The sequence below is a fragment of the Nannobrachium achirus genome, assembly GCF_963921795.1.
Source record: "Nannobrachium achirus genome assembly, chromosome: 13".
NCBI classification, from domain to species: domain Eukaryota; kingdom Metazoa; phylum Chordata; class Actinopteri; order Myctophiformes; family Myctophidae; genus Nannobrachium; species Nannobrachium achirus.
In genome coordinates, this window is record NC_137833.1 from 60,821,901 (window position 1) to 60,847,601 (window position 25,701).

A 25,701-nucleotide genomic window follows, 5' to 3' on the forward strand; every position below is an offset into this window, starting at 1 on the left:
AGTAGACTTCCAGTAGAATAAGTGATATTACTGTAATATTGATAGAATCATCAGTAGACTTCCGGTAGGAAAAGTGATAATCTAATTGCGACCGAAGGTCGCAGTTTACCATGAGAAATGTCACAGCTTGTCTGTGTGTAGACGTGTAGCCATGTGTGTACACATTTTTACAATCTATGGGTTGGTTCCCCTGACACATCACTATGACATCACAGGTGATATGGTATTCCCCAGAATCCCTTTTATGCCCCTATATGAAGATCTAAGCAATATTTACAAGAGGGTGTGCATTATCACGATTATTTGCACGCCAGCCTTGCTGCTGTAGGCAGGACTGAAGGCAGACCCTCGAGTGTAATAGTACTACAGTTAACCTTAAAAAAAAACAAGTCAACTTCATTGCATTGTAATTAAGATATTCGATAGGAATTTTTAATTGTTTTAATGCCTCATTTAGCTACTACTAGGCTGAACCTCACATGAAAACTGCTAGCCTAGCCGCTTAGCATTGTGTGGGGAGAGGAAGCGCTTCAGCTCTTTCTCAACCAGCACAGCTGACATCTTTGTTTGATGAGACCGTGCAGTAGTGCTCATTAACTGCACATGTTCTACCCTGAGAGCCTGACTACCTGTTGTATAATGATATACATTTATATCACTGGCCAGATGGCCAAGACATGGCCCATATCTGTGTAGCTGGTTCAGATAGGGATCTCCCTGTATGAGCATAAAATGTATTGTATGTTGTGATGTCATGGGAACCACTCTAACAGAATCTCTTTTATGCCCATATATGGAGATCCCTAATGTCATCAATATTAAGCCCATATCTAACAGGACTTTATATGGGAATGCCCATATATGGAGGAAGACAGCCCATATCTGTGCAGCTGCTGGTTCAGACAGGGATCTCCATGTATGGGCATAAAAGGGATGTACTATATACAGTACATGGATCTCCATAATGGGTAACTGGTCCGATATACATCACTGTCCAGATGGCTAAGAATTGGCGCGACCTGTCGCATGTCGCCCTGAATCATCAGTATACTTCCAGTAGGGCATTCACGATTAGTGATTTTTAGTATTCGAATTATTCAACCTCAAAGTATTCGAATAGTCGACAGGACTGGCCAAACTGTCAAATATTAAGTAAGGCGAACATTGTGAAAATAGCCGATCTACATGCTCACAACCCGAGGCGTTGTGAGCATGTAGATCTGCTATTTTCACAATGTTTATCTGCGGTACCGAGTCACAGTAATACCTACAATGCCAAGAGCTTGTCAGGATGGGGGTCCCCAGTTCAAATATGTTTATTTTGGGGGTCACAGCCTAAAAAGGTTTGAGAACCCCTGTATATAGAGCATTAACAAATTCATCCACCAGGGGCATTGACAACTCATTCTTATGACTTCCTATCTAGCCAAGCTTTATAAACTTTAACTATTATATTTTTAAAGAGAAAACAATTTTTTTTTAAAAATAAGCGAATATTCGACTTCGGTGAACAACGTGGAATAGTGACTTTGATATTCGAATATTCGAATATTTGGTGAATGCCCTAACTTCCAGTAGATGTTACCTTGAGTCTGGTGGTTTGTGGTCCTTGCTGGCTGCTGGAGACTCTGTTCCCTCCTCCACTCTGTCCCTAGACACTTGAAGAACATCTATGATGCAGATGAATAGAGAGACCTCCAATAAGACAAACTACTGTGTACACACACAAACACACACACACACGCACATACACACGCACACACACACAGCGTGTTCAGCGTCTTTGCTCAAGGACTCTTCGCCACTAAATCTGGGTGAGCCTGGGGTTGAACTGGGAACCTTGTGGTTCTCCATCCGGTCGCTCTACCAGCCACTCTACCACTGAGCCACTGCCGATAGACTTTATTGATTCAGATGGGGAAAATAAGGCGTCATGCAATATTGGTAATAGTTGTAAAACTAGTTGTTATCTACACCATGGGCCATGGAACATGTAGGTACCGATGCTACACTCCACCACGGAGTGCATCTTGAAACGTTGGTTGAACCAGTCAACCACTGTCAACCCAAATACAGGAGGGGATCATTCCTTTATCATGACTAGAATACTCATTACTCCACCCCTGTAATGAACACTAATGTCTAGTGTTCATTACAGGGGTGGAGTAATGAGTATTCTAGTCATCCATAGGCCTACGATGTTGTTTTGTAAAAAGAAGGAGAAAAAAATAAAATCGGTGCTCTTCCGAGCACAGGTCTCTGCCAGGTCAGGTAGGTTATTGTGGCCTCCTGGTTATTGTGGCCTCCTGGTGGCGCTAAGTGCCACGTCTCTTTTGGCCTTTCACGGCAATCAGAAGCTGCATTCATGATTTGAGGCATTTTGTTACAAAAATGTGTTTAGCAAATGTCGACCTACAGGAGGCGCTATAACAGGCCAATGTGAGAAGGGGGGCATTTTTTCCTCAACCTAGTGGGAATGTGCGTGCAAAATGTCACAGAAATAGCACTCTGTGTTCATGATATTAGGCATTTTGTTCAAAACGGAGCACTCCTGCAAACCTTGGAGGCCAATCTTAGGAAATCAGGAAGGAATATGAAAAATCTGAAAGACACCCTTCGTTTAATGACTATGGAGATACTGTGTGTATCGATTTGCATGATTTTTGGACAAAATCTGTAGGAGTACTACACAAAAATGTGTTTTGCACAAATCCGCCTCCTGGTGTCGCTATAACAGGCCCATGTGAAAGGTTGGGGTCAGAGGTTCTGCTCTGGCACCAGGGAGTGTGCACAGTTTCGCTGCCATCATGCCAACGGTGCCGGAGATTAGCTGTTCATAGACAGAAGGACGGACACACAGACACACACCAGACACAAACGCGGACAGACGGACAGGGTGCAAAACATAGTCTCCCCATGCCTTTTGGCCTGGAGGAGACAAAAAGACGAAGAAGAAAAAAAACACTACTGTTCCCCAGTGCCTGATCTGCACAGAAATGTGCAGGATGTCATTTTGTGTAGGACTGTTTTTAATATTAACTTAGTTATTATAACACTGGTTGGAATCTATACAAGAAAAGTTGTGAACTGAACTGTAAACACTTAAGCTATTTGCCATTAAGAATATTTGCCATTACATTTTACAACTAAGGTTTACTGGGAGAAAAGGGGTTTACCCTACATGACAAGAGCTGACACCAGTTGCAGTCATTAATTATTGGCTGCAGTGCGTACACACAGAGGATCAAATTATAATTCATCCCTCTAAGAAGTTGCATTGAGGTTTCTATGGCTGAATATCATTTTACTAATGTTTCTGTAAAGTGTTAGACTATCAGCTGTGATCTTGCCTTGCTTCAGGAGGTGCGGATGCTCTGTGGACTCCACTCTCTGCTCAGAACCCCCCATCTCTGCTCCCTCTCTGGACTCCACTCTGTCCTCAGGGGAACCCTCCATCTGCTGGACTTTAAGGACATACAGGATACCGTATGATTTAAAATGTAAAATAATGCATGTAAAAAGGATAGGCATCAATAAGCTTCAAGCTTCTGCCTATACCTTTTCAATACCTTTTCAAACATGCTAAAAGAAAAAGAAAAAGAAAACATTGAACACAGAGTATCGAAATAAACTATTCATTCATTATATGATGCAGATGAGAGAAACATAATTATGTATACTAGTCCTGTGACCTGACTTGGCTTATTTACACAGGAAACCATCAGTGTTGGGTGTAACGCCATTATAACTAACAACGTTATGTAATGCTGTTAGGTTTGGTGGTAACAGAGTAACATAACAAGTTACTTTTGCAATTTAGTAGGATCGTTACCAGTTACATTTTCCAAAAATAACAGCGTTAGTTAGTTACATTTAAGACCTATAATTCCCTGTTCTTTCTGTTGCCACAGAGGAAAAATAATCCATCTGACACTTTTGCGCTGTTTCCTGAAAGAATGAGCTCTTCTCTCTCTGTCGAGAGCCTGAGGAGGCATGCAGGCATGCAGCATGGCCCCACCTATACAAGGAAAAATGTGACCGACCAGAAATGTGGTGCAGTCTGTGATGGTTGCGTAGTCATTCTACAGTTTCTTAACCAGTTCTACAGGTTAAGACATTTGGTGTAACACAGGGTTAGCGACATAAGGAGAACTTATTTGTGCACGTGTCTTGTTTACATTAATTTACAGTCGCGCACAACATTGTAGGGCTTGAGAGAAGCCCTTTGGTAAGGCTGTGGATTGATTCACTCTATTTTTTGATTTACTGGTGAAAGGATAGATCAATGTATGAGAAGAGGAGACACATCGTCAGCGAGCCAGAAGCATTATTGATTTTTGTATTATGTTTTTTAGACAATTGAACAACTGCTGGACGCGGAGTTGCAGATGGAGAGACAGACACACTATTGCTCTGGCACGCATTCTGAATAACTAGGTGCAGCTCTATGAAGCCAACATGCTGTGTTGCATGCAGGAACGGCACGGAACTTAAAGCCTCTATCAGAGTCCAGGGTGAAGAGCTATTCACTTCACCGCGTTGTAGTTTCCTAGCTATCACCTAGGCTTTGTTATGTATTTTTAGGTGATAGCTAGAAAATTACACTGCGGTGAAGTGAATATCTCTTCACCCTGGACTCTGATAGAGGCTTAACGGTGCATGCTATAAGAACGCATCCCCCTAGAATGCGACAAGTAGGCTACCCTAATCTAGCTCTGGTCCATAGTGTTAAGAGTTCTCCTTAATTATGATCCCTTACGCCCGTAGGAAGTGCTGGGTGGGTGAGGTTCCATGGGGCTACCCTCCACTATGCAGCTCGGAGAGGTTCCGAAAGGAGCTACACTGTCTGTCTACTGCAGTGTATAGGTATAATTTATTTTAGCCTGCACCATTTTCAGCTCCTATAATTCTACCACTATTACTAGTAAAATTCACATTATTCACACATAAGTTAATTGAGATCATATTTTCTAAATAGTGCTGGTCGTAGTCATGTCATGAGTTGACTGTAGTGTACACTGTTCTGCTCGTGTAAGCGCGCGTGCACATGTAGATGTGCGTGCACGTGACTGCAGAATGAAATTAATGTCCTACAAAAAAAAAACACCACTACACCACTGGCACTGCTTAGGGTGGTTAACTTGTGTTCCATTCTCTAGCCTTCTTTTATCACAACAGTTTACCACAGGGACGTGCTGGCCATTGGGAAAAGCGGGCCAACTCCCGAACCAGGGAGGCCGGCCATTAGGAAAAAAATAAAAATAAAATGTCGGCCTTTGTTCCATTTTGGGGGCTGGGCGGACAACAAAGTAACTTGTCACTGTCGGGCAGAAACTTAGTATCTCCAAGTTTCAAATTTGTAAATTTTTTCGCAAAGCATTAAGCAAAGCCCTGCTTCATCGTACAAGGCTGTCGCACAAAAGTAGTGAAAATAGCAGATCTACAAGCACACAACGCCTCGCGGTGCTGTTTTCACTAGTTTAAATCATTTTTTAAATGATACAAATACAAAACAAACGGTTTTGGACATACAAGGTTTCCACCCGACAACGACGAAATATAACTCATGTAATTGGCCCACTGGCTTGTCACTTGTCATGATCTGAAATGGCAAATCTTTGAGTAGCAGCAGCGCTATGGAGAGAGATCTCTCTCTATAGCGTGCAATGAGGGCCTTTCCAACTCTTTTTCCCGGGCTGAATCAGGGGCCCAGCACGTCCCTGGTTCACCAATCTACTGCTGTGCACTGATGGGTTCACACAGTGTTGTATTTCTCTCATCAGATCACTCACTTGTAAACCTGTTATGCAAAGTTAGTAGTATCCATTTATCTGGGATTACCTGACCATTTACTTGGCTCATGAATGGAAGGAGACACACCAACTCGCGTTCTAACGTTCACATATGTACCGTCCGTGCGTGTGCGTGCACGTGATTAAATTCTGGACACACGCACACCGTGGTAACGCGTTTGCCTACACCACTGGACTGGACAGACATGCAGTTTATAATCATCTGTAGGCTCCCACTGAGCAAGTCGTCTAGCTATAATTGGTCTAATAGAGGTAGCCTTACATTATACACCCATCATTTTCATTTTCTCATAGTTTGGACTCTATAGAACCAAGATCTGCAAAAAAAACTATTTTAGCACAAAAATCATACGGGAGCTGTTTTTTGGACACATCGTACCACACTATTAAGACGCATTCTGCCGAGACTTTCGCATTGTGACGTTGGGGCGACGGCAGAAGTGTTTTACCGACTTGTCAGACAGGTCGGGGCATGGTCGGCAAAACTGCAATTGCGGCTCTACACAAGCACAAATGCGAAATATAGCACACCGCAGACCTTGTTTGATGTATTAGTCCGTATTTCTTTATAAAATCTGTTTTTACCAAGTGTACTGCTTTTCCTCGTTTACTACAATGTTAGCTGCAACAGCGCTCGTTGGTGGCTGGGAAGCATTATTGTGCATTCTTCCATATACACATAAGTCATGTCCTTATGAGCGAATGGGGGAATGGATGAACGTCACGTGATAAGTGCAGCCATGTTTAACCAAACCAGTGATGCTCGATTTGGAATCGACACACACTTAAAGTAAGTAAAAGTAAAAACTCATTTTATTTTAAAATACGGACTAATACATTAAACAAGGCTTCCGCAGAAGTCGCATACATCTTGCAGAACTTCTGCGGTATGCTATATTTCGCATTTGTGCATGTGTAGAGCCGCAATTGCAGTTTTGCCGACCATGCCCCCGACCTGTCTGACAAGTCGGTAAGACGCACCTGCAGCCGTCCCACGTCACAATGCGGAAGTCACTGTAGGTGCTTCTTAAAACTCATTTACTGCCATTTTGAAACAGCTCCCATCAGGGTTCCCCGCCAGAAGCCTCCATAGACTTCAATGTAATTTATAGTGCACGGATCATGCACGCCCATGCACAGATGATGCACCATGTTTGTGCAGTTTGTTCACAGCTTTCAAACAAAAGAATCAGATTGGAAATCCGTTCAGGCATTCTTGAGATAATAGCCATTATGTTTTACATGTTATGTAAACAAAAATGGCCGCCCTGTTTGAAAGATGGGGTTGTATGGGGGTTGAACATGCAAAATCGCGATTGAAATCATGCTTACTAGATTTGATGGGGTCCAAAAATAATTTTTCAAAAATTTTTTTTTCAAAAAAAAAACATTTTTTTTTTTTTTTCCCAAACTCGTCATACTAGTCATAGGCAGAGTGGACACATCCATATAACTCGTCAAACTAGTCATAGGCAGTAAATGAGTTGTGTAAGGCTATAATAGAGGTATAGATTTGAAAGTTTTTTAGACGTCTAAGCTTAGACTAGACGTTGATTAGACGTTATTTCAACGGCTATATAGACATATAGACATATAGTCTAAATATATATATATATGTCTAAAATATAGACTGTCTATATATAGACGCCTATTAACTATTCTTAGATTAGACGTCTAAAAACGTTCAAATCTAGACGTATATATTTATCTGCTTTAGACGTAGGCCTATATTAGATGTGTAATAGAGTGAAAAATATTGTTCGTTTCTCTTACCTGGTGAATTCATCAAGTTAAAGAGTCCTTGTCTGCAGTCTTGTGTTGTTGTTGTTGTTGTTGTTGTTGTTGTTGTTGTTGTTGTTGTTGTTGTTGTCTTGTTTTACAGCAGCTGATGTCAAAGTAAATCTCATGTTTAAAAGCTCATAGTTCTTCCTACTAAAACAAAGTTCTTCCTACTAAAACAAAGTAAATCCCATGTTTAAAAGCTTCCTACTAAAGCAGTTGTTGTCAACACTGGGGTGTGTCTGTTTCTGCTAGATTTAAATAAACACTTCCTGCTTTGAGTGGAGAGAGAGACAAGACAAGACAAGACAAGACAGGAGAGAGAGAGGGGGAGAGAGAGAGACGGTGGCACTGGTATGAGGAACTGAGGAATTATACTGTATTTTTGCAGCAGCTTATTGGTCTACAAGACTACAACCAAATGGAAGGAAGTGAGAGTGGAACAGAGAGAAACATGTTGGTAAACATACTTCTTTGTGGTGATTGTATAGACATGCATAGTGCGTATAGCATACATGGGCAACTGGCGGCCCGGGGGCCACATGTGGCCCCCACCTTCACTTAATGCGGCCCACAGGTACGGAGTACTGATATATTATTGATTTCAGCTGTTACAATATTAACATGGAAAAACTACCAGCTTGAATTACTTCAGTCTAGTAGCTTTATGACTAGTATTACAATGTTATTGTATTTTTTATGTCCAATGTATTTATATTTAAGTTCCTAAAGTTAATATAAGAACATATAAATGCATTTGTTTTGAGCTTGTAGATCGGCTATTTTCGCTATGTTTATGCATTGTGGCCCACTGGAGTGAGTATGAAAATGTAGTGGCCCTCTATCATAAAGTTGCCCACCTCTGGCGTATAGCCTACAGATGCATGTAGGTGGTTATGCCTTATTGCCCTTATTTTCTTCATGAGTGCAGACACTGGCTTATACTGATGGCATGAGACTGCTGCTTCCAGTGCCACGATGCAGCAGTGCAAGACAAATGTTTATGTGATAGGGTGCAAGTATTATTATTTTTCATTTTTATATCTACTTTTCTAAATACGTTTTTGCTTTATTCTATTATTTATTGAAGCCGTGAAAATCACTTCCTATGAGTGGCTTTGTGTGTCCCACGCCCATATATGGTGATCTCAGTCCAGAATGAACAGGGTTTTTCAAAAACACAATGTATGTCACCTCATGTCCATATATGGTCACTCCAGTCCAGAATGAATAGGTTTTTTCTGTCCCGTACGTCCAGAATATCAGTCCAGAATGAATAGGCTTTTTCAAAAAGTCCCATGTCCATATATGGCCATTTCAGTTCAGAATGAACAGGTTTTATCTGTCCAGAATATGTGTGTAGTGTCCCTCCCGGTCTGATGAATGGATACTTTGAGGATTGGTCAAGCTTCACATGATAATTTGGCCCTCCATTCTTTATATATTCATTCAGAATATATAAAGAATGTAGAATTCAGAATATATAAAGAATGAATAGATCACAGAGTCCATAACTGTATAGATGTATAGATCACAGAGTTCATAACTCTAGAACACATAGAATAAAAGTTCACCGCTTCACTTCGAACCGAGGTTTGATTTTTTTAATTATGAATACACATTGTATTCCCGTTGCTTATTGTTATATAATAGCGGAGGAGTGAGAACCAGCGTCCTGGTAGAGCACCTGGATCGAACGTGGAGAGTATCATTAAAGCCAGGTGTCTAGAGAACTAAGAGTACACGTATTGAACGGGCCGTTCCAGGTTGGGTCCATCCATTCAGCGAGACGACGCGGACACCGGACAGATGTCTGACATCAGATGTAGACCACATGAGACTGACACAATATGTCCATATATGGGCATTCCCAGATATGGGCTTAACATTGATGACATCAAACCAAATAATGGAAATTCTGGAAATTCACTTCCCAAAACTCAAATATGATTTGAACCACAGGGCAACCACACTCGCAATTTCACAAACTGCAAATCTTCTAGTTTGTTGACAGAATAAGACAGAAGGAGGAAATGTGACACAGGGGGAGTCGGGGCTTCTTTTATCTGTGCCAACAAAATGAACAGTGAAAATGGGACAATCCTTTTTTTTTTTTTTAAATAACAGGATTACTTTTTTGAAAATGTAACAAAGTAACTAACCATTATATTGTAAAGGGGAACTCGTTAGGTTACTCGTTACCGCCAAAACTACCGCTGTTATGTAACGCGGCACCGTTAGTTATAACGCTGTTACACCCAACACTGGTTTAGACGCTGGGTTTGATCTTTTATCCTAGAGACTTGATAGTTTTCTTTGAAGTTATTACATTATTGAGTGCAATAGCAACAGCAAGGTCCATTTTGGACCAGGGGCGTCAATTGGGTATGGCAGGGGTATGCAGCTGCCACCCTGGGTCCAGGGGGGAAAGTAAAAGTTACTTTTAAATATAAATCCATGAATGTCTCTTTGTCTGTCTATGCTGGTTATTATGTTGTTAAATTACAGTAAAATAACTACAAATGCAAAATTTTACAAAATGGTCACTTTAACAAGGTATTATAATTATATTCTCCACACTTTTATTCTCCCCATCTTGACAAAATGGTATATTCCCAGGTTCTGCAGGTCAGCTGCACAGGTGCAATGCATTATTGTTTATTGTGGCACATTTACTATAAACATGCCAAGTTTAGCTGCACTTGAACAACCGTTCCAGGCTGCCATATCCAGCACAAGAAACCATAGAAACAGGGGGAAAAATAAGATTTACTTCTTAAAATAAATGTATCATGCCTGTTGCTAAGGTATGGCAACATGACAGGTGCTTCGCGCGCGTGCAAGACAACAGTCATGTTGCCATACCTTAGCTTTTTCTGAACTGATGCCACTGTTGTGGATCGGGTGGTTTTGGACACTCATGAGACCATACCTAATGTTAGGAAAGTGCCCCATCTTCTGACGAAGCAGAAGTACTACACATATATGTTCCTGTCCCATCATTGTGTTCTACAATGTCATTGTTTCAACACACATTCTACATGACTGTGTTTAGTAGTAGTTTATGGAACAGGTTGTTCATTCAGAGGAGTGTGCTCTGCCCTAAATCTACAGTTGATTTTGGCGGTGTCGTAACGCCTGCATGCTGAAAATAGTGGATCTACACGCTCACAATGCGTCACAGCATGATGAGCTGTGAGCTTGTAGATTGATTATTTTCAACACAACAAAGTTCAATGAAAGCAAATTACTTTTAGTCCTCTCCACTATAGTCCATTTTAGTTTAAACTGTCTGAAAATAACTCTCAACTTCAAGTTTAAAATGTAGGTCTATGTTTTTTAAGTGTCCAATTAAATTCAAAATAAATTATCTGGCGACATCCACTTTGAAAACCCCTGCACTACTCCACAGTACAACTTCATCAAGTTACTGTAAAATGTCACAAAATGTGTTTAACCCTGACCAGGTCAGGGAAAGTCAGTGATTTATAATAGTCTACTCTACTTTATTCCAGTGACAAGTAGTAAAAGCACATTGTTAAAAAAGTAAAGTTAGTTATGTATGATAAAGTAGACATAGGCCTACAGTAAATTATAGGTAGCCTGACAAGGGTACAAACCTCTCAAAAAGATGTATTCTTATTTTCAAGCATTTTAAGTCAATTCATAATTCGTTCTCTTCTCCTCTCCTCTCCTCTCTGCCAAATGCTTTTATTTTGAAATCACGTTCATGTCACGTGGACAAGCCATCCCATAGCCCGGTCGGACGGTGGGGAGCATCGCGATTGGCTGGCACGGTGGTTGCCGGGGTTACCGCCCCATGGTTTCACCAGCAACCACTGTTGTTTACATGAAGGACACAGCATGGAAGAGGACTAACGTTACATGATGAAGGTAATGTTATTACTGTACACATTGTCAAACTAATAGTCCAGCAATTCTCAACCTTTTCAGGCCGGGACCCCCCAAAATATTCATATTTTAACTGGGATTTAAATGGAGTATTGTGTATGTATATGTGGCGGAGAGAGTCGCAGCCCCAGCCTGAAGCCTCAAAAGTCTAGTATCTGCCCTCGTTCCATAGGGATGTCCCTTTCGAGTAATGGTTAAGATATTGTACTTTCACGCGGGAGACCCGGGTTCGAAGCTGGGTGGGGAGGTTCGGATCACCTCCGTTACATATAGGCTTATTAATCTTGAATTTCATGTTGTTACAACATTGTGATTGTGCCATGTGACCCAGAAGTATTGGGGTCTTCAACAGGGGATCGGGGTCCTCAGAGTTACTACAGGGGGTCCGCCACATATTTGTATCATGGGGAACGTTACCTGAAAAATAGCAGATCTACAGTTGGTGTAGACTAGAGGGAGCAAAGAACAGACCAAGTACAGAGCCAATGGTCAAATTCACTAAATATTGAGGGAGTTTAAACATACATACAAAAATACTATATTGATATTGTGGTATGAGACTGTAGATGTTGTGTATAGCCTATTGTTATGAAGCATCATGTTCTTGGTTTAAATGCTGCATTACAGTTTAGTAATAACTTACCTGTTATAGTTTTTTTTTGCCACTTAGTATAAATACTGCAGATTATTTATCAAAATAAACATTTATAAATATTTTATGAGTCCAACATTCTCCACATTATTCTCATATCGAAGTTATTTGATCAAAATGATTGTGATTGTGATGTTGGGGTTTTCTCAGCCCTATCCTAAATAGATTGTTTAAATATGGGTTGGTATTACCTTTAATATATTTTGTGTGTGCATGATTGGCATAGGGCAATTATGCCTTGGTGTATTAATCACATAAAAGCCTGTTTAATATAGCCTTTCTTACTATACACCAAATGTCTTTGCAGAAAATAGCCAATCTACTAGCTTGTGAGGGGCTATTCAGTTGTGAGCTTTTAGATATGCTAAATTCACTATTACAAATATTAAGAAGAGAATTATTCCTTAAAGGACAACTTTGTTTTTTCACAACAAGGGTTCATATTTTAGATTGTAATTAGAGAAAAGAAAAGATGAGTGTTAAAATGTTTTCATTTACTTCTTTCTATCGTTTTAGCAATTTGAATTACCTTGATTTCAGTGGTTGGGGGCATGCATGCAAGTAAAAAAAACACTCACAATAATCGTATTGTGGAGATTTAAATTCATCGTGAAATTGTCATGTGATGATGCACTGGGATCAATGAACCTTTTATTTGCCTCTATGATTAGTCAAACGGACCTGGAAATAACGTACTTGATACAGTCTTTTTTTTTCACTCTCTACAAAATCTCTCTGATCTACATGCGTGTTGCAAAATGTTCCGCCCCAGGATAATGGACGTTAGAGATATTTTGATAGTCGCGATAATATTGTAAACCGCAACTGCTGGTCACAATAATCGTTTCTTTTTCACGTTGGTTTTTATGGTTATTTTTCAAGTTACTTAACAGTACAACAACCACCTATAAGGTAACAAAAACTAAAATAAAAAGGAGTAACAGACCATTTAGACCAGTGGTCCTCAAAGTGGAGTTGACCCTCACAAGTATGTAACTCTGACAGTATACAAATGAAACCAAATGGTTGCAAAACACATTTTTGGACACTGCTCCTACATATTTTGCCCTAAAATCACGCAAAGCGGTACACAGTATCTCCAAAGTCATGTCATCAACATGGATCTGTCCCATTTGGCTATCATTGCCTTTTAACCCATTTAGGCCTGAACACATTATGACGCAATATTTTATGCTTTAAATATAAATAAAATAGCAGATATACAAGCTCACAGCGAGCTTGTAGATCTGCTATTTTAGAAAAATCGTGAAAATTAGAATTTTGACCCGATTCTATAAGTGTCTTTTGAATCCTTCTACGATTTTTGGAAAAAACCTATGTTTCTATGTCAGCAATCTGGCCAGCCATCGTCAAAGAAAAGGTCCTTTTCACTTAACTGGAGCTCAGTTAGTCTGTTCTTGAGATACTACCATGTCAGTGGTTCTCAAAGCTTTTCATGTGAAGGACCCCCAAAATGATATTTATTTGGCCACGGACCCCCATTTCAAAATATCTAGTTCCAGGGACCACCCAGAAGCAAGATTTGCACACATTTTCACGACTTTTTCAAAAATAGCAGATCTACAAGCTCACAGCGCGGCACTCGGTGCCGCGCTGCGAGCTTGTATATCTGCTATTTTTCACTGGTTAAAGCATTCAATAATTCTTAACAGTTTCTGTATGCGACCTGATGGTTGCTTATCTCCCGATTTAGGGAGTCTTACTGGTTTGTATCACGATATATATGAATGTATCACCATATCGCCCACCCCTACAGTGACGGTGTCCTCCCGGTACGGTGACAGTGGCGGTGACCTCTTGGTACGGTGACAGTGACAGTGCCAGAATGACAGGTGTCAACCTGTCCTTCGCTGCCTGTGGCTTCCTAGGCATCTACCAGCTGGGTGCCATGGGGGCCATCCTCCGGCACGGGGCCCGGCTGCAGGGGGCCCTTAGGGCCTGTGCAGGGGCCTCCGCTGGCTCCCTGGTGGCTGCCACCATGGTCACAGCCCCGCACAAGTTAGAGGTAAAAAAATAAAATAAAAACATTCCCCACGTTCCCCACGTTCATTTAGAGCAGGGTAGTCTCACAGAATAGCCTTTTCCTCTCATCCTTTTAACTTTTTATTCATCTACAAATTGTTTTTAATCCCACCAGTATGTGGCAGTAGGAGACGAAAAAGAGGGAGAAAATTGGTTTCCAACAAGACCACTGGAAATGACTTGCACAAAAAGCGAGTACGATAACTAGACTACAGTATATGAGCACACTGAAGAACAATAATGTTATATGTAGCCTAATCAGTGCATCAAACATGCACTGCGCAGTCCTGTGTAATGGAGGGAGAGAGAGGGGGAGAGAGAGAGAGATCTGACTGTGGTGTGAAACCTTGCGGCTCTGACTCTGACAGACAACAATTAGTAATAATAATAATCCTTTGGCAGAAAACATCCAATTAAATCAGATCCAAAAGTTTTCAGCAGCTATATCATCAACAGTTTGACATTATTATATCAGTTTTTGCTGCCAGTTGCAAGTTCCTTTCTAAGTTAATTGTTTGCACCTGCTGTGCTGCTGGGAGCAGCAGAGGAGAGAGATCTCCGCCAGGCCAGGGTTGTCTACCCATGCATGTGAAATTCATAAGCTGTCATAGTGGCCAATTAGAATGGAATCTGCTCAAACTGGCTGATATACTGATACAGAACAATATATAAACATTTTTATGTCCAAAACAGTTCCTTAACAAAAAACTAAAAAATAGCCGATCTACTGTACAAGCACATAACGCATCATATCTTAACGCGTTGGGAGCTTGTAGATCTGCTATTTTTCCTTTTTTTTTTTACTTTTATAGTGCAACACAATCTTTTGTTTGTTATTGTCAGGGAAAATAAGGGGATTTTTATTTTAGGGAAAAATTCTGGATCAAATTTGTTCGTTATCCTAATGGGACTATTTGACGAATTTCCCTTAATGTCTACCCCTGCCATAGTTAACTGCAAGTGTCTGTCTTTTTCCTACAGTTCAGTCCTACAATTCACCTACTGTACATAGTTCACTGTAAAAGAGTTCACCTACATACAGTACATTCTCTGCTCTCCCATACAGCTGTGTAAAGAGTTCTCCTCTCCTCTCCCCTACAGCTGTGTAAAAGAGTTCTTCTCTCCTCTTTCCTACAGCTGTGTAAAGAGTTCTCCTCTCCTCTCCCCTACAGCTGTGTAAAAGAGTTCTTCTCTCCTCTTTCCTACAGCTGTGTAAAGAGTTCTCCTCTCCTCTCCCCTACAGCTGTGTAAAAGAGTTCTTCTCTCCTCTTTCCTACAGCTGTGTAAAGAGTTCTCCTCTCCTCTCCCCTACAGCTGTGTAAAGAGTTCTCCTCTCCTCTCCCCTACAGCTGTGTAAAGAGTTCTCCTCTCCTCTCCCCTACAGCTGTGTAAAGAGTTCACCTTTAGGTTTGCAAAGGAGGTGAGGAGTCAGAGGCTTGGAGCCATCACGCCAGGCTACGACTTCATGTTCACACTACGGTGAGACAATCACATGACTTCATGTTCACACTACGGTGAGACAATCACATGACTTCATGTTCACACTACGGTGAGACAATCACATGACTTCATGTTCACACTACGGTGAGACAATCACATGACTTCATGTTCACACTACGGTGAGACAATCACATGACTTCATGTTCACACTACGGTGAGACAATCACATGACTTCATGTTCACACTACGGTGAGACAATCACATGACTTCATGTTCACACTACGGTGAGACAATCACATGACTTCATGCTCACACTACAGCAAGACAATCACACCCTATAGCAGGGCTGCCCAAACGGTAGATGGTGATCTACCGGTAGATCACAAAGGCTGTGCAGGTAGACCACATGACAAGCCCTAAAAAATAAAAATAAAATATTATAAACAATTTCCCAAAACCCCTCTTTTTGGCATCTGTCACTCAAATTAAGGTGACTTGATTGATTGACATCAAGGAAGGGCCTGTCACCTCCCTTCATGGCTTCTAAAGTAGGAAAAGTGTGCGCACCCCTAGCTGCCCTATAGCGATGTTCCCCAAACTTGAGCTTGTAGATCTGATATTTTCACTAGATTGGGTCTTAATTTCTCTTTTGGGTCTCGAGCGAAAGCGATTTGGAACCACTGCCATATAGACAAATCCACGGTAAAACATGGTAAATGGTGCATTACATTCACCCATTCACACACACATTCATTACATTTACCCATTCACACACACATTCATACACCGATGGCGGAGGAAACCATGCAAAGCACCAACCTTCTCACCGGGAGCAATTAGGGGTTCAGAGTCTTGCTCAAGGACTCTTCGACACTAACTAGGGGGGAGCCCGGGATCGAACTGGGAACCCTCTGTGTTCTAATGACGGTTTCTCTACCCCTGAAGCACTGCCGCCTGGGTGAATAGTAGGCTGCATAAGGCTGACCTTATAATACACTGTGATGTAAGCATCACGGGTGCATTTAAATGAAATGGAATTAAAATGGGTTGTTAGATGCAGGTGCGTCAGTGCTAAAGCATACAATAATTCCAGGTCTTGAAGGATGACTTATTTTCTATTGATTATTCACACCATGGAGACTTGAGTTCAATAATATTTTTAGTTTTTTGTTGCATTCCTAAGACAAAAATGTGACTCCAATAAATATATATCCATTGATTACATCCCCCAGGGAGGGGCTAGAGGAGATCCTGCCCGCCGATGCCCACAGCCTGGCCACCGACCGCCTGCACGTCTCCATCACGCACTCCAGGAGCCGCAGGAACACCATGGTGTCCCACTTCGCCTCCAGGGAGGAGCTCATAAAGGTAGTAAATTAGACAGTTTTCCTGAGCACTCCCCTTTAGAGGGTGCAGTCAGCCATCTCTAGTCTGTTGATACGCTGGGCGAGGAGTTACAAAGGTGTTTGCCAGAAGTGGAGACAAAATATCAACCTAAAGGACTTTGTTCCCACAAAGAACAGCACGGTAACTTTTAGTCAGCTACTCACTCCTAATGTTAGCATGCGCAATGTCCAGCTGGTAATGTGCTGCAAAGGTGGAGGGCGACTTTCCAGTTAGCCGCCATACACACCTCTTGAATGGAGGTCCCTTGCGAGAGACCCCACGAGGAAGCAACTCCCCTAGTGGAATGGGCTTTAAAGCCTGCAGGCCGAGCCACCTTTGCATTATCATAAGCTAAGAAAATAGCTTCCACAATCCACCTTTTTTTTCCTTCTCCCACGCAGTTCCTCCCCAACTTGGAGGTGCTGCATGGAAGCAGTGTTTTTTTTATCGCCCAAGCATTCCCGCAAACCCCCCACCCCGCCCACTCCCACGCACACCCAGCACACCCCACCTAATTCCACCTCTTTTCCCCTCCTGGTGTTTTGGTTTGTTTTGTTTGTCAACCTGTTTTTTCCTTGTGTTTGTTGTTTTTTGTTTGACCGCCCTGAATTGTTGCGCAGGTTCTCCAAGATAGCGCCGCCCATGGCTGCTGTGGTGACTACGTGTGTTGCGTTCTGTCGGTGTTGTTTTTGTGTTTGTTTGTTTTTGTTTTTGTTTATGTTATATGTGAAAAGATTGATTTGAATGCAAAAATGTAGTATGCCAAAGCAAATTCCTATGTGTATTACACAATGGTTAATGAAGTAATCTGAATCTGAACCCAGAAAGAGTCTCCTTGGTGATCTCCATGGGCAAAGGCAGTTCAGACACCTCTCCTCCTCCGAAGCGAAGGGAGGAGAATAGAAGGCAACTATTTCCACTGGAGCCTCCTGCACCACTCTGTTCTTCAGTATGGACTGGAGATCGGGCTTTAGAAGGACCTTTCGGTCATTGTCAGCAAACCACATGCAGTCCTCTGACACTGAGAGTGCATGGAGGTCACTTACTCCCTTGGCTGTAGTCAAAGCCAAAAGGAGACCAGTCTTCAGACTGAGGAGCTTCAAAGAGATGCTCTCTAAAGGTTCAAACGGGGCCCGACTCAGACCCCGTAGCACCACCTCCAAGTCCCAAGGCGGGACGAGAGGCCTAGTGGTCAAGTTGTCACGTCTGACGCCAGCCATGAACGTGGACACCCAGGGATTCTTTGAGGGCTTTTGAAGTATATAGCAGGTATATCTGCTATTTTTCAATAGTTAAAGTATAATATAATTAAGGCCCCTCCACCTTGGACCCTAGTAACTCAGTCCCACTCCCCCCCTTGTGACGCCCCCTGGCCATGCGTATTTTGTATTGGTTTCCCTGGTTGTACGTAGGGTCGACACCGCAGTAATGGCAGCCTCCACAGAGCTCTATGAAAAGTGAAAAAGTTATAGGCCACTTAAAACCTACAGTATACACACACATTGGCTATTCGAAAATGACCGATCTACAACCTCACAGCACGTCGTGATGTGACTCGTTGTGAAACATTGTGATTAATGTTGCTTTTCTTGTTATTTCTCAGGCACTGCTGGCCAGTAGTTTTGTGCCCTTCTATGCTGGATTCAGACCAATAGAGTTCCAAGGACAGGTAAAGGATTTTAAGAATGTTGTTTTTTCACACTTAAGTCCAAACTGTTCAAAATGGATAAATTGACATTGTGTGAAGGTTTGTGTTCACATGATAATGGAGGAGAAACCGTGGCTTTGTTGTCTGCACACATGTCATGCGCAACAAAATAATAAAAAAGAAAGAGAACAGAACATTCTCCATCATTATACATCGATGTTGTCAGGCGGAAACATTGCATGTCAAAAAAACTGTTCCTTTTTTATTATGATTTTATAAACTATTTAAATTCATGAAAATATCCGATCTTCAGGCTCACAACGCCTCGCATCACATGGGGAAAAAAAAAGTTTTGTGACAGTGTAGAATGATCACAATGAGCTTGTAGATCTGCTATTTTCGAAAAATCTTGAAACTTTGTGCTAATCTTTTGAATATAATATTCAGATATGTTTATAAAGTGAACTTTTTTTAATTCAAACCGTTGCTTCTGGTTTTCCCTGGAACAAAATATGTTGAGATGGGGGGGGGGGGGTTGGTGGCCAAATACATATCATTTTGGGTGGTCCTTGGGATTTAGAAGACCTTTTTTGTAATCGGCCTGATTGATTGATTGAATATTTTATTAGACAAAAAAATTGTACAGTACAAGTACAGTAAACACCCTGACTGAAAGGAACATCCCAAATAAGTCCTTTTACGGTCTTGTATACGTTGGAGGTCCTTGGTATTCAATTCATGGACATAGATTCAATTCATGGCCTCGGGTTTAATTGATTGATTGAATACTTTATTAGCAGTTCGCATAGGAAAACACAGGACAGTACAGTTCAGATACAAGGTCTACTAATAGGATTTAAACCCAAGAAGGCACTATGGCTTGTTTACATTGGGGTCCTTTATACTCAATTCATTGAGGTCTTAATGGTTGTGGGAGCTATTCAGTATTTTGCTATTTATTTACTATATTATTTGATTATTATTTGTTATTTAGTTTTGCTTAATTAATTTGGTTACAAATGTATTATTTCAGTTAATTTAAGTTAAAGTTAAATATTTAAGTTCATGGGTGGAGTTCAAGTTCATTGGGGAGCACAGCAGGGGTTACTTAGCTAATGAGCACACTGAGGCAGCCAGATTTTCAGTCTCAGTAGCAGGAGGGTACATGTTTTTTTTTACCAGCAGTCAGGGACATGTTTGAGCAGACAATTCTACATCTTGTGTATGATCCAGAGCTGAAATAAACTAAACAAACACCAATGCACTTTCTGGCTGGACAATGGACTCCTTCCCTGCACTCTGTGTAAGATTCGCTCATCCTGGTGCTCTCAGTGGCCCTTTTGATTTTATTGTTGTTTAGCCACTACAATGGTTTTAATGTATGGAAGCCTGTGTGTTGTGTTTGACTCTCTCTCTCTCCAGACATGGATTGACGGAGGCTTCACAGACAGCCTGCCCATCCTGCCGGTGGGACGGACCATCACCGTGTCTCCCTTCGCCGGCCCGCAGGACGTGTGTCCCGTCCACAGGGGGCGCTCCAACCTCCACCTCAGACTGGCCAACATGAACATTATGGTGAGTTCTCTGTCAATCCTCTACTGCAGACCAAGGTAATTATAGGTAATTACAGGGAATTCACTCTTTGTCAAGTCCCACCCCATGTCGTTCTGTTACTAGGTAGGACAACAAAGCCAGGGAAGAATATTTTTGGAGCGGTGAAAGCGCTCCCAATAGACAGGTATGTTCGTGGGTATGTGGGTGGCTGGCTGGCTGGCTGGCTGGCTGGCTGGCTGGCTAGCCGTGTCCGTAGCCTGGCAATACCTTGAGTGGCCACACACAACACACTAGTTAAAGGAGGGGCGCTGTTTTGTGCAGGCCAGGCACGCTCACCACTCACTCACACGCGCACGCAACACACACGCACACACGCACACACACACACACACACACACACACACACACACACACACCTAGAACACAGAATAAAAAACATAGATCTAGAACATATAGAATCAAAAACATAGATCTAGAACACAGAATCAAAAACATAGATCTAGAACACAGAATCAAAAACATAGATCTAGAACACAGAATCAAAAACATAGATCTAGAACATATAGAATCAAAAACATAGATCTAGAACACATAGAATCAAAAACATAGATCTAGAACACATAGAATCAAAAACATAGATCTAGAACACAGGATCTAGAACATATAGAATCACAAACATAGATCTAGAACACAGAATCAAAAACATAGATATAGAACATATAGAATCAAAAACATAGATCTAGAACATATAGAATCAAAAACATAGATCTAGAACACATAGAATCAAAAACATAGATCTAGAACACAGAATCAAAAACATAGATCTAGAACATATAGAATCAAAAACATAGATCTAGAACACAGAATCAAAAACATAGATATAGAACATATAGAATCAAAAACATAGATATAGAACACATATAATCAAAAACAGATTCACACACACACACACACACACACACACACACACACACACACAGGGTATAGCTGCTCAGATTCACCGCTCCACTTCGAACCGAGGTTTGATTTTTATAATGGAAATGGAAGTGGATGTCATGTCATTTTCATAGCCTCATTATTGCTATTTAAAGTACCAAAAGAAAAACATCTATGTGATATTAATAAAAAAGGAACATAAAAGTACAGTAGTTACATTGCATTGCAAGGTTTTTTCCCCCGAAAATACATGTTTTAATTAGTTTAATCCTCTGAAACAGGCTGAGGACAGAGAAGAGAGAGAGAGCGCAGTGCATCTTGGGTGACTCGATCGTACCGCATCGTGGCCGTACCGCGCATCACCGCACAATGCAGTGTCTAGCTAGCCTGATCTCAGACTCAGCTCACGCAGTAGTCTGAAACTGTGCCCTATTGTGGGCGATTTCTGGAAGGGAGGGGGGTGGGAGGTGCTTTGATTTCAAAAAACCCAATCACTACAGGTCTCCTCGTGAGCACCCACGTGAGCACCTCGTCTTCTAATGATGACGCTCTGATGATGACGCCGCTTGAAAAAAACGGGCTGCGGCGCGGATTGGATATTCGTTAGACCCACCCCCACCCCCCGCGCTCATTGGATCAGCCGAAATTTTTGGCTGATAACTGCCGTTTCATGTACTCAGCTCCAGACCAGAGAAACAGTCCACTCAGAGTGGGCGGGGTCTATGGTCTGGAAGCAGGCTAGTGTCTAGCAGGAGACTTCTATGCAAGACTAGTAATCCACATAGCGATTTATTTTATCATTTCAACAAATATTCACTGCGTATTCACTCCATTTTGTTCCAAAATGTTCCTATTTAGCATGACAAAGCAAAACATAAAATACAAATATAAATAAATATCAATTTAAAACTACACTCTCACCATTAATATGAATGGAAAAAATGTGGACTTTGTCCCACTGCATAACTCCGGTAGCAAAAGAGATGTTCTGGTTATAATATTATAATGTATATCTGCAAAGTAACTAGTAAAAGTTTTCAAATAAATGTAGTGGAGTAAAAATACAATATTTGGATCTGAGATGTAGTGGAGTAGAAGTAAAAGTATTGGAAATTGGAAATACTCAAGTAAAGTACAATTAACTCATGTGTAATTAAGTACTGTACAGTACTTAAAGGTGATACACCATGAAATTTCACTTTTCCTATTTAAAACCTTTTTTTGGGGTCCCACTAGCACCTTCTATCCTCACAAAGTCCAATTTCTGACCGTTGTGTCTTTCTCTGGTTTTGAGAAGGCGAAGGTTAAAAGTATCCCACGGGTTCTCAAAACAGGCTATCCAGATGTGCTGCCGATTGTGACGTCATCTGCCGATTGTGACGTCACATAAAAATTAAAAAAAATAAAAACTTTTTTTTTTTTCAAAAAAAATCTTTTTTCATTTTTTTTTTTTTTTTTTTTTCAAAAAGATTTTTGGGGGGGTGGCGCAGTTCAGGCCAAAGGTGGTACTGCAGCTGAAATGGTCTGCGAGCCATTCAAAAATGAGAGAGGCTCTCTATTCAGGAGTGGTAATTTAGCCTCAAACCTTTTGAAAAACGTTTTTGGGACATAAACAATATGACATAAATACTTTTTGGAGCTGTGTGAAGCACAGGCTCCCTATACGTGGCCGTGTGGGTCTGTGTGTCTGTGTGTGTGTCTGTCTGTGTGTGTGTATGTAGCCTGAACTTCCTAAACTTCGGCACGCCACTAGTCCCACAGTTTTGCCACCACACACTCGCGCCATATGTCAAATCGACCGGCTTACTCGGGAATCGTGGGCTATTACTTTTCTAAGAGAAAGGTTCTATAGTTTAATTGATATTAATTTATTAGTGAATTAATTTTCCCCATTGACTTATAATGGGAATCGCAAAAACTCACATTCAATTATTTGTCTCTCGCAAACCATAGGGGCTAGAGTTTCAAGACTTGGAGAGGAGGTTCATAATGATTTCAAGGATTAAATAAAAAATAATTGTGTCATTTGGCCGCATGGTGGCGCCATAACACCCCACTTTACGTTTTGGCCTGTAACTCTTGAACCGTAGGTCGGAAAATTAAAAATATTTTTTCCCTGGATTCCTTGGGTCATGACGCATCTCCCCATATAGGCCACGCCCATTTGCGCCATGATAGATTTTCCGCCATCTTGAATTTTCTCCAAAACACACTTTTTGCTCCTTTTCCTACATATTTTCTTCAAATGTCACAAAAATCGGTACACATGATCCACACACACACACACACACACACACACACACACACACACACACACACACAGCTCCACTTCACACGGGTGTGATTTTTAAATGCATGGTGTATCACCTTACTTTACCCCACCGCCTGTCACCTACATGAAAACTGAGACTGAAACTTAAATGAAATCACTTACCCTACCTTTAAATATGTAGGCGATGACAATGCAGCGTTAACAGCAGATGAAAATGTAGATTCATTACATTCTGTGCTTCTCTTCTGCCTGTCTCTCTCAGCTTTCCAAAGACAACCTTGTGCGTCTGAACCAGGCCCTGTTCCCTCCGCCGCCCCCCACCATGAGGGCTCTGTGTGAGGAAGGCTTCCATGACGCACTGAGGTTCATGAAGAAAGAACACTGGATGGACTCATAGACTGTAAAAAAAAATATGGACAGTGGAAAGCCATTGGTTTCTAACGCTGCGCAAATGAAGCTTCTTTGGCCGTTGTATGGGTGCCTAACCTGACTTGCGTCAAATGGTGGCAGTAGCTACCGCTCTACTTTACCATCTGAGATCTCTCGGGCAGACACGATGTAAGGGGCGGGCCATTTTTTGAAATTCTTTAGCAGGTGATTGGATGTGGGCATGTGGCCGTCTCTCTGTCACAGTCTGGGAGTGCCAACTCCAACCACTCATATTGGCCTGTCTGCATCCACGTGGTCTGCAATCAGACTCTATTGGCTCAGAGCCGCTCAGAGCCCGCCCGTAGCTGCCGCTGATTGGTCCGGCCTGGGGCTTTACGAGCGTTATCAACTCCCACCGAGAGATCTCAGATGGTAAAGTAGAGCGGTAGCCTACGCACTACTGCCACCATCTGACGCAAGTCAGGTTAATGGGTGCCGCCATCATTGTAGAAATCAACGTTCATTGGTAGAAATGATTCCATCTCGAATGCTATCGGCTGCCAACGGTCACGTGCAACCACAGGGATACATGGGACAATTGGGACATTGTCTTGAGCTTGCTGAAAATAAAGCACACAAAGAAGAGCTATGGGAGCCCCATAGTTAAAATGACGATAAGACGACGGGAGGCAGAGAGTGAGTTAACGTCAGAAAAGTGTAAAAGTTTGGGGGAATAGAATGGAATCCTATGGAGAACTAGCCTGACTGCAAGCGTCAGACTCTATCACACACTTCGTTTTGGGAAGAGCCACTACCAACAGGGGGTGGTGTTGTGCAGTCTGGTTTATTAACCAGGCTAATGGAGAACATGTTGCTTCTGGTGCCAGAACAGCACAACTAGCAGCCAATCTTAGGAACTTTCAGTTACGTGTTGCTTCATTTTAAATCGGGACAACTACCCCCCTGGATGGACTAAGCAGAGCCCTCTATTGGAGTCTCCGCGTCATCTACGTTCACTTCATTGGGCCAAGTCTTCTACTTCTATCTACATACACATCTATTGACCCATTTAGGCCTGAACACATTATGACGCAATATTTTATGCTTTAACTATTGAAAAATAGCAGATATACAAGCTCACAGCACGGCACCGAGTGCCGCGCTGTGAGCTTGTAGATCTGCTATTTTTGAAAAATCGTGAAAATTTGAATTTTGACCCGATTCTATAAGTGTCTTTTGAATCCTTCTAAGATTTTTTGAAAAACCTATGTTTCTATGTCAGCAATCTGGCCAGCCATCATCAAAGAAAAGGTCCTTTTCACTTCACTGGAGCTCAGTTAGTCTGTTCTCGAGAGACTACTATGTCAGTGGTTCTCATAATCTTCATAATGTGAAGGACCCCCAAAATTATATTTATTTGGCCACGGACCCCCATCTCAAAATATTTAGTTCCAGGGACCCCCCCAGAAGCAAAATTTGAGTTACAAACGTTCGCTTTGAAAATACATATATTCAAAGATTTGCACACATTTTCACGACTTTTTCACGACTTTTTCAAAAAAAAGCTTGTATATCTGCTATTTTTCACTGGTTAAAGCATTCAATAATTCTAGGCTAAATGGGTATAATGCATAACGGTCGGACTACACCAAAAAATGTGCACATACGCGCGTACTGTCCGTGAAGACGCTCGCGTATGAGTAAACGCTCCAGGCTACACCAAGGAGGGAGTATATGTGAGGAAGACCAGATAGTCTGTGTACAAAACGCATAGGCGTGCTTAAAAAATAGAACGATCCTATTTTTAGAGAATGCGTATCCGTGGTTCGCGCTATCCGTACGCCTGGTGTAGCCGGCTGAATTGATATACATTGGATCTATCCAAAACGCACATACG

General features: G+C 41.7%; 1 protein-coding gene across 1 annotated transcript; it reads left to right on the forward strand.

Moving 5' to 3' along the window:
• The first annotated feature begins 11,442 nt into the window (after positions 1-11,442).
• Positions 11,443-25,104, forward strand: pnpla4 (patatin-like phospholipase domain containing 4). The gene is made up of 7 exons (XM_080740488.1): positions 11,443-11,486; positions 13,934-14,182; positions 15,584-15,678; positions 16,872-17,007; positions 18,629-18,694; positions 20,096-20,248; positions 23,698-25,104. Exons 2-7 carry the CDS (start codon positions 14,003-14,005, stop codon positions 23,830-23,832), a joined length of 765 nt encoding a protein of 254 aa, XP_080596614.1. The 5' UTR covers positions 11,443-11,486; positions 13,934-14,002; the 3' UTR covers positions 23,833-25,104.
• The last annotated feature ends 597 nt before the right edge of the window (positions 25,105-25,701 follow it).